Genomic DNA, 10,868 nt, shown 5'->3' with positions numbered 1-10,868 from the left:
AGGGAAAAAACACAAATCAAACACTGGTGACTAAATATTCTAAACTCTCTTTTAGGATCTATCTGGTTTGTTTTACCATGATGAAGATTTACAGCTGAACCATCACTGTCCTAACAACACGTTCTGAGTATGAACCCACTGATGGTTTTGAAGCGACGTGTCTGAACCTCAGGCTTCAGTCGACTTTTCTTTACCTGCAGAGAAACAAAGAGTGACGAGCGTCAGGATCTTCAGTATATAATATATATAATATACTAATAAACACAAAACAAAAGCCGATTCATACTGGTACAAATCACCTGTCACCAGGAGGCAGTAAATCAAAGAGTTTGTATTTTAGTGTCTGGGATACGTTGCTAAAACTGAGTTTTGACAGGTTTATAGACTTTATCTTTATTAACTAAACAACAACAGGAGTTAGGACAGGTGGTGGTGGTTGGAGAATAAGACTCCTGGGAAGAGATGTGTTCATTTAAGATAATTTATATTAGTACCTGGTTTCTGAACATTTATACTGTGGATCCAAAAACTACACAGTGAACATGTAACACACACACACACACACACACACACACACACACACACACACACACACACACACACACACACACACACACACACACACACACACACACACAGACTCCTGCTGCTGAATACCTGGACAACAGGTGTGACTGACATTCTTTTGGGTGATTATCAAGGTATGAAGACTGCCGACTACTGCAGGAACAAACACTACAGTAGTTACAGTAGTAATCATTATGTTGTTTTTCCTTTCACCTGCCAGCAGCTCGGTCTGGTTACAGCCATGTTCACATGTAGGAAACACAACCTGTACAACAAGGCTCAGAGTCAGATGTACTTTCTGAGGAGACTCAGGTCCTTCAACATCTGTTCTGTAAGTCTGTGGTTCCAGTGTCATCTTCTATGCTGTGATCTGCTGGGGCAGCAACCTGAAGGTGTCAGACACTAACAGACTAAACAAACTGATCAGGAGGGCTGGCTCTGTTCTGGGGGTGGAGCTGGACCCTCTACATGTTGTAGCTGAGAGGAGGATGCTGTCCAAACTCCTCTCAATCCTGGACAACCCCTCCCACCCACTGACCTGTGTGCTGCTGGACAGAGGAGCACGTTCAGCCAGAGACTGATCCACATTAAGAGCTCCACAGAGAACCATGGAGGTCCTTTCTACCTGTGGCCATCAAACTGTACAGCTCCTCCACCTATGTAAGGTGGAGGGGAACTGACCATCATCAGAATCATTTTTTATTATATATATTATTGTCATTCGTCCCTGGACTATTATTATTGATCTATTTTCATCCATCTTTACCTATTCTGTGTATATACTGAGTTCTCTGTATTGATTATTTTGTATTTGTGTTCGTGTGGTTCTTTTCTGGTCGTGGTTCCTTTTCTTTCTGTCTGAATTAAGAAAAACTGTGATGAGGCAAAACCATTTTCCTCTGGGATTAATAAAGTTTTTTGAATCTTGACATCTTGACTTCTTCTTGTTTGTGTTGATGTGTGTTTTATCACCATCATCAGTTCAAATACTGGTTCTAGGTCTCTCTGTGAGACCTGTCCTACAGCAGACCCTTTAGTTTTGATTAGTGGTGCACAACTCATCTATTTTAGATCACACCTCATTCTTACGTGGGAGCAGAAATTAGACGACGTGGCACAATTTCTCCCTGAGCTGCACTAGGAAGTTAGATTCTGGGTCCAGGATACATATGACAAAGATCAGCCTTCATACGTACAGTCAGGTTTGAGTGGAGCTGGTGGTGGTGGAGGAGCAGTAGGTGGTTTGGCACAGGTGTAGGTCACCTCCAGGTATCTGGTCTGCTCCTCACAGGGATATTCACCAAACACGTGCTCAGTGACCGGGACCTTACAGGACCTCCTGTTGTCACAGCTGGAAATACAGTCAGTGTTAATGTGTGGGAACCGGCTGGCTGAAGTTAAAACTGTGATAATCACTAAACTCATTGAATAAAGTGAAGAGGTAGAACTGTAGGAACTGACTCGTTCTCCATTTCCTGTACTGTTAGTACCAGACAAACTAGCAGGCCAGAGATTTACATTCATTGTAATTATTTAAATTTTAAGTTGTTCAAAATCTGTAAACACTAAACTTTTCTCCTAAACTAAAAGATATTTTCTAAAATCTTTTGCACTAATGATTTGATGACTGGAACTTTATACTGATCCAAACTGAACCAGATTGTTGCTGCAGGAACCTTCACTGCTTCACTAGTCTGACAGAGAGGGAACTTAAAGACTGTTAGAAGAAGATGGAAGAAACATTTTGTCTTTTGTTAGTTCCTGACTCTTCTCCAACATCAACATGTGTTCTTACAGATCCTCCACCACCATCTCAGCCCAGGGGAAGGTGCAGTAGGTGTCGGGCCCATCGTCTGGGTGGCGTTTTCCCTCCCCGCACCTCGTCCCCACGCCGATCTTATACAGGATGTGTCCCAGCTTTATCTTACTGCCAACATCTTCAATACACAGAAAATTCCACAGTTAGGATTTCTTAATACCCAGAGCAGATTTTATGTGTCTACTATACATTAGAGAAACAGAAAGTCACATGTTCAAGTGCAAAACATACAACTTAAAATAAAATGGACAATAAGCAGAAGAGGCCCCACCCTTCAAAAACTATTTGAAGTGTAAAACTTTAGTCTTTACTAACTTACATGTATACATGCATATAGTCAGAAATGAAAACAACATTTTCCTTAAAATATATTAAAGTTATTAAATCTTGGCAACAAAAAAAAATCTATTTACTAGTTACATAGTTTTATTCTTTGTGTCAGAAACTGACTCATATCTGCGCAAAAACTATAGTAAATAAACTGCGAGAGAATAAACATAGACTCTAAAATAAAAATCTGTTAAATGTTACAGTAAAATACAGAGACAGTAACACGTGTTTTCTTACCACAGGACAGCTCAGCCGTGGCATTGTGACAGGCGTAAACGGTCTTTCCCTCTAAAACAGTTTGTGACAAACGTTATTTTCCACAAATGTACGTTTGTGTTACTTTTACTAGAAAGACACAGATTTTATGCTCTAAAACTTTACATCACTACAAACTTACCTGCAGCATGAGAGAAACACCAAACTGCAGCCAGCACTGAAAACACAACACATCTAACATCAATTTAATCCTCACATTTTAGACGCGAGAATTTTCTGCCTGCACCACAAACAATAATCACTTTTTGATGAAAGAATGATTTTTGCTCAAAACCTAAAAAGTAAATAAAACATTGTAGTTTTCACTAAAATATTAGTTGCTGCACCATGATCCACTCTGCAGTTTCTTGGAGAAGATACTCACAGCCGAAGGCGACCAGCCTCAGTGGGACCATGTTGCCGTCTCAGCCTCCTCTTCCGTCTTCCACCTGCCGACAGTCTGACAGTGAAGGCAGCGTCTGGACGTCCGGGTATTTATGTGTCCGTTCTGACAGCAGACATGCAGACGCCTGTCCTCCCCCAGCTGCAGGCATGTGGGGCCTCCTGACCCAGATGTGTTGAACATGTAAATCCATGTGGAGCTGCAGGAGCAGGATCTATAAAACCACAGGTTTCAGGACCTTTAACTCTTGAAACCCCAGCTGTTCCTGGTTCTCCTCCATATTTCTCATTAAGAAGATCAAAACTGGAAAGAAAAACATCTGGATCTGTTAAATGTTAAGGAAAGGGGTTGTAATAATTTACTAAACGAGTGTTGGGAGAATCTATAGTCTTAGTTATCTTACAGGACGTATACAAGGACACTGCATTCACTTCCTAAATCCATAAACATAATATGAAACATTTAATATGATCTAGGCTGTCAACATACTGTGGAAGAGCAGAATTATTATATACAGTTCATTTATAGTCATCTCTGGACGCTTTATATAAAGGTTGAAGACGTTAATATAGGTTTTATATAAAAATAAAAAGCTCAGGACTCAGAAACACAAACAATCAGAAAATGTCCCAACAAGCATCAGCAGCGTTTTCCAGGTGGCCTCAGGCTCATAAATACCTCAGAGCACTGCAGTAGGTTATAATTCAGCAGCAGGAGGCCAAACATGCCACTATGTTCCATAACTACAGCTTTTGAACTTAAAACGTTAACGAGACACGTCGAGAAACTCTGGTACAGACTCGAGCTGCAAAAACATCAAACTGAAACATATACGACACAAAGAGCAAAACAAGCGTAGGAACACATCATAGTGTTTGTAGTGTGTAGACAGGAGGACTTTGTTACCACAGGAGAGATTATTAATGTTTCCAATCAAATGTTCCCAAGATTCCTTTAAATTAATGAGTCTGTGACAGTGGAGAAGCTGCGAGAAAAATCTGTCTCATGGATCACGTGACATGTTTTCATGTACAAATACTGCTTTGTTGTATTAGGTGATGTTACCACATGAGAGACTTTCGTCATCAAAACAAAGTTTTTCTGTTCTCAGACCTCGACTGTGCACTAGAGACAGTAACAGTGAATATCACAAACAACTAAAAGCCAAACTGGATCTAAATGGGGACAACGTTGGCTGCTGTGAGCTGTAACTCCTGTGGACATATTTATCTCAGACTAATTCGTTCCTTCCTAAACACCAGTGACTGTATGTTCTTGTCTGGAGACTATTTTAGTTTTAATAAAACTTCAACAAAGTAAAACAAGTACAAACAGAAGGAAGGGCAAAAACAAATGTGGACAGACAGAAAACAAAGACCGGCTTACTGAGGGTTTCAGGTGAGTAATGACACCTGGGAGGACAGGTGAGCTGTAGCAGGGAGGACAGGTGAGCAAACCAGTAACTGGTTCAAAAGGAGAAGTGAGTACAGTCCAGCAGCAGGGAACTAATTCAGAAAACAAAGATGGTCTCAACACCACAGGTGACAAACGGTTGTTATACAGATTAATGTGGAGTCAAAATTAAACCACTTGATTGGTGGAACAGAGTCAGGTGGTCAAAAAAACTGGACAGGAAGAGCAGGAGGTGAGGGGCAGGTGAGCAGGTGAACCAGGAAGAGAAGGAAAGTGTGGGGACCTCTGGTGGTGAGACAGGGGAACTGACAGAGGATCAGACTGGACTCAAACTAAAGACCCAAACTCTGCTTTTTTTCAGCTGTGAAGCGAAAATAACTTTTAGCAAAGAAGAAACAAAAAACAGTGATACAGAGTTTTTATCTGTTCACAGACAAATGTTCTCACCACCTGTCCCAGTACGCAGCAGGATTTTCACCTAGACTGTGCTTCTGCACCATTTGGCCGTAGTTTGGGCCACAGGAAGACGTCCCAAACTCGACCAATCAGAACAGAGCGGGGTGGAGACAGGTCACGCCTTAAAGACACAGGAGCGTAAACAAACCTCAACAACAGATGAGCTGTTGAATAAATAAATATAATTTATTATCAGTTAAACCCAAAATAAAATACAAAACGTGCTGCGTTCTGCACTGTGGCCCAGGTTTGGTTTGCATCTGTGTAACGTGCACGATGTTGGATAATAAACACGATCTGACTGTGTAATAAATCTTAACCTTTGATCACGGACACGCTGGACACACAACAGCAGCACCTCACATTCAGGCTGTTAATAACCCGTCACAGTAAAATACTGCAGAGACATTAATGTCAGATCTTAACCTTCAACAAAGCATTTGATCACATCAATATTTAAACATATCTTTATTAAATACTCACACAAACACACACACACACACTCATGTCTAACCACAGCCAGGATGTTGGTCAACATCTGGACAAGTTCCAGCTGTGAGGCAACAAACAGGATCAAATTTCAGATTTGATAATAAAGCTGATCTCTGACCTGTGGTCTGACATTTGGTCCCGTGTGTCTGAGAAAGTTAACGTGTCATGTGACGTTATAATTATTATAATTATTAAAAATTTGTATTTTCAACCAAACCAAGTTGTGCTATGTAACCTAACATCTGATGTCTCCCACCCCCACAAGGCTCTTTATCAAAACCGTCTCTGTCAGAGGAAAAGAAAACTGATTCATAACCACCAGCAAACTTTGCAGCGACTGAACATCTCAAAACCAGTTTTCAGTCCTTTGTTTCCAGTTCTATAACTACTGTCTTTGTGTACAGTACAGTTATTTCTGCCTGTTCATTTTTACTAATGTAGAAAATCAAAGTTCTCCGACTGAAACATCTTATTTAAGATCATGATCACGTCTTTATCATCTCTGGTCACTTTTACTTTTTCAATTTAAATTTACTACAATGTAATCTGTGTTAAATGTGAAGAGGCCTGATAACTTTCCAGAGCGACTATTAAAATTAGGATCAAAGTCACCGTTCTCTGTCCAATCAGGTTCCTTGATACCTCCTGACACACCTGTATATTTACAGGAGCAGCTGAGTCGGTTTCCTTTGTGAACATGAAGGTGAAATGAAGCAGGATCAATTTCAGGTGAGCAGAATTCACCAAACAAATGTGAGGATAAAAGTAATTTAAAGTGAGTGGTGTCATGTTTATAACTGTATATAATAGTTACACCTCGTGGTCCTGGTCTACAGGTCTCAGGACTCAAACTACAGCTGAAGAAGAGACTAATTTTATTTTGCATCATCAGTTCAAATTGTGCTATGATGTAGTTTTAATTTAGTGGATTGTTGAATAATTTACAATATCACATGAGTTTGTTATGTTTTTATCTGACTGTATTTAGTTTAGAAAGTACTACACACCAATACTTTAGGTTTCTATGCAGCTGTGTAGTGATTTCTATTCTTTGTGCAGCAGGTTTTATTCTAACGATGTCAGGTCAGTGTCTGGAGATGAGATCTGACCAACACGTCATGTCAACAGCAGCAGGACCAGGTGAGTTTTTTCAGGTGATATTATTTTAAAGTTTCTTCAGTTTGTTGATGTAGAAATCGTTTTTTAAAATGCTGGTGTTTCTAATTAGTTATCTATGCTTCTATCAGTTTATAGACATAACAAGAGTTTTATCAGCAGATAAATCAACCATTAGGCCAAAGTCCGGCTCGTGTGATTGATCGTTACGGTGCCAGCAGCTCTAACAGAACATAACTGCTTATTTACAGTAAATTAATATGTTTGTAATAGTTCAAGGAGAGTTTGCTAAGACGCCATCATCACTTCTACACATGCAGGTTTTCAAAGACGTACTGAAACAGACGTGTTTGAGGTTTCTATGATAATGTGACATAAAACACTTCAGTGTGAATATTTATTACCTAACTATAAAAGATCAATTTGTCTTTGACCTGAGAGTTGAAATAAGACACAACACAGTTAATTCAGTTCGCAGGTTGAGACTCAAATCAAACCAAATAATGCTGAGTTGAAGCAGTTTATACAAAAATACAAATTCAGCTTCATCTTCAGCTGTGTGGGAGTCGGGAGTCGGCTTCAGAGGACGGTGATTTTCATCAGGACACAATAAAGAGACGGACTCTTGATAAACTGGAGGAGGAGATTCGAACTCTTGCAAAACAACAATATCTTTAAGATATTAGAACAGTGTGTTGCAGATTAGATATTTCACAGAACAAAATCAATTTTATGATTTGTCTTTAATGTTGATGATGAACAGTCCTCATCATGTTTATAGAAAACACAAGGTGGCAATTACTTTACCTACCAAAACATATTCTTGATTGCACTATAGTTGTGTTGAAACATATTTTATGGGGACTGTGTTGTAAATGAATAACAATGTGATTGAGTAAATTATTTTTCTGTATCCATAGTCAGTCGCAGTTTTAACAGTACGTTTTCCTTTCAGTGTCTGAGCTGAGGGTCGTTCTTCTGGGGAACAGCTGGTCTGAGAGGAGTTCAGTGGGGAACTTCATTCTGGGAGAGACTGTGTTCAGTGCTGAGGACGAACTAGACTGTTGTCTGAGAGTCAAAGGACAGTTGACAGAGAATCTAGTGGTTCTGATGCTCAACACTCCCGATCTGCTGCGACCTGACATCAAACTGACAGAGTTTGTAGAAAACTGTGTGAGTCTCTCTGCTCCTGGACCTCATGTGTTCCTGTTGGTTCTACAGCCTGAAGCCTTCACTGAGGAACAGAAAGTGAGACTGCAAACAGTCCTTACCCACTTTGGTGATCGTTCATTTGATCATTCACTGGTTCTGATTTCGACGCCCAGAGAAAAGAGTTCAGGAGAAAACTCCATGAACGATCCGTTAAAAGACCTGATCAGAACGTGCAGAAACAGATACTTGAAGCAGGAGAAGCTGCAGCGTTCAGAGCTGTTAACACTCTTAAATCAAACTGTGAATGGACATTATCTGAGCTGTGATGTGTTCAGAGATGCAGAACCAACAAAGTCTGAGCCCATCAAACCAGCTTTAAACCTGGTTCTGTGTGGTAGAAGAGGAGCAGGGAAGACTTCAGCAGCCAAGACCATTTTAGGTCAGACAGAGCTTCATTCAGTCTCCAACTCATCAGAGTGTGTTAAGAATCAGGGAGAGGTGTGTGGACGTCGGGTTTCCCTGGTGGAGCTGCCTGCCTTGTATGGAAAACCTCAGGAGACAGTGATGGAGGAATCATTCAGGTGTATCTCCCTCTGTGATCCTGAGGGGGTCCATGCCTTCATCCTAGTCCTACCTGTGGGTCCCCTCACTGATGAAGACAAGAGAGAGTTAGAGACCATCCAGAACACATTCAGCTCTCGAGTCAATGACTTCACGATGATTCTGTTCACTGTGGAGTCAGATCCTACAGATCCAGCTGTTGTTAACTTTGTAAGAGAGAACAGAGACATCCAGGAGCTCTGTCAGAGCTGTGGAGGAAGATATGTTGTTGTCAACATCAAGGACAGGAAGCAGATCTCTGAGCTGTTGGACACTGTGGAACAGATGAGAACTGAAAGATCCAGTCTCTTCACTAAGAACATGTTCACAGAGGCTCCGATAAATAAGGTTGTAGAGCAGAAAAACGGCAGAATTGAAAAACTGCGAGAGTTCATCATCATTATCTTCACCAGAGGAAATAAACTGGACAATGAGTCATTTCAGAGTTATATGATACGATGGAACATAGTGAAAGAAAACGGAGGCAGCAGCTGCAACAGGAAGATGTTTAGTGACAAAGAGAAACTGATACAAATAGAGAGAATTCAGAAAGAGAAAACAGAGAAGAAGAAGAGAGTTCATGTGAAACTCAGGAGAAAACAGGAGGAAGATTTAAAAACGCTGGAAAAAAAAATCACTGAACAAACAGCAGAAATTAAACTGAGAGAAAAACAGCTTGAAGAAAAAGACGAAGTCATTAACAAGGAGCGTGAGGAGAGACGGAAAGAACAAGAGGACGAGGACAAGAGACAGAAAGAAAGAGAGGACGAGGACAAGAGACAGAAAGAAAGAGAGGACGAGGACAAGAGACAGAAAGAACGAGAGGACGAGGACAAGAGACAGAAAGAACGAGAGGACGAGGACAAGAGACAGAAAGAACGAGAGGACGAGGACAAGAGACAGAAAGTACGAGAAGAAAGTTTGAAACAGGAGTGGAAACAGAAACTGGACGATTCAGAGAGAACAGTTCAGATAGAAAGAGAACAAAGAGAAGGAGCTGAGAAGAAGCTGGAGCTGTGTAGGAAAGAGATGAGGAGAGATCGAGAAGCTTGGGATAAAGAAAAGAAGGAACTCAGACAGAAGCTGGAGGAGAAAAGAAAACTGACATGTTCTCTGTGTGTGCTGTTGTTATTTTTATCGTTGTTGTTGTTTTTATTTTTGTGAAATAGACTCAGAACGTTCTGCAGTCACAGACAAACAAACACATTAATAAAGTCAGGACTGAAACCAGCTGCTGTTCACAAAATGATCTAACGTCTCAGCAGTAATAAGAGAATCAGAGAGAAGGACGAGGCGACAGCACACTGTGAATACATGTTGTATTAGGTTATATATTACTTTAAATGTAAAATTAAATCTCTTTACCAAACACACAGCGTGTTTTTTTAAGTTTAAATATGTGAAATTCCTGATTTCATTTCTTTCTCTTTGAAAGAAAATGTTTGAAACTGTTAAATCTGATTTATCCTTTATACATTTCCAGTCTCAGCTGTGTTCATATTGTCTCAGATCTTATTTTATTTTGTCTTTTCAGCACTTTATGAAAAACTACTTCATTAAAAATTCTTCACCTTCACTTACTCTAACTGCTGTATTTGTCTCACACCTATTGTTTTATTGTTGATTATATACGTGCAAAATATACATTAAAAGATATATTAATGATTTAAACATAGATTAGATTTTCTTATAAAGGTAGTGTTTTATTTTAACCCGTTGTACTTTTAGCTCCAATACTGACTCCACAATAAACTGGCTAAATGTTCTTTAATGTAATTAAATATCTTATCTTTCATATTTCCTGTGTGCGACCTACAAACCTGTCAGCTGATGCAGTAAAGTGACTCTGTTCCTTCACGTTAACATTTGCAACTGATAAAAAACAAAAAGATGTTGATCAGTGGATCAACTGGAAAATTTTTTTTCCTCAGTTAAAATCATTTTCATCAAATCAGAAACTAATTCTTCCTTTTGTCAACTTCAGTAGGTTTTTCTCCTTCAGAAAATATCTTTTGCATTATGTCCATTATAACAACCACCATCTAACACAGTGTGTAAAAAATCATTGATTAATTCCAGACTGTGTCAAATAACTTTAAACTACATCTAGTCTGTACACTGAAACTGAACATGTTGTATAGTATTAATTTTAATGTCTCAATTAACATGTGACACAAATAGAAAAGAGCAGATAAATTAAGCAAAAATATTATTTTTATAGATATTTTTAACATAAGAAGTTGTGAGTAAGGTGAAGAGTACATT

At 39.5% G+C, this 10,868-nt stretch overlaps 1 protein-coding gene across 1 annotated transcript; it reads left to right on the top strand.

The window, feature by feature from the left end:
* The first annotated feature begins 6,811 nt into the window (after nucleotides 1-6,811).
* On the top strand, nucleotides 6,812-10,343 carry LOC113150538 (GTPase IMAP family member 8-like). Its single transcript, XM_026343083.1, has 3 exons — nucleotides 6,812-6,875; nucleotides 7,807-9,185; nucleotides 10,332-10,343. Exons 1-3 carry the CDS (start codon nucleotides 6,812-6,814, stop codon nucleotides 10,341-10,343), a joined length of 1,455 nt encoding a protein of 484 aa, XP_026198868.1.
* The last annotated feature ends 525 nt before the right edge of the window (nucleotides 10,344-10,868 follow it).

Source organism: Anabas testudineus, chromosome 9 (genome assembly GCF_900324465.2).
Source record: "Anabas testudineus chromosome 9, fAnaTes1.2, whole genome shotgun sequence".
Taxonomy (NCBI): Eukaryota; Metazoa; Chordata; class Actinopteri; order Anabantiformes; family Anabantidae; genus Anabas; species Anabas testudineus.
The sequence above is the reverse complement of the archived record's forward strand: the minus strand, read 5'-3'. Positions and strand labels throughout refer to the sequence as shown.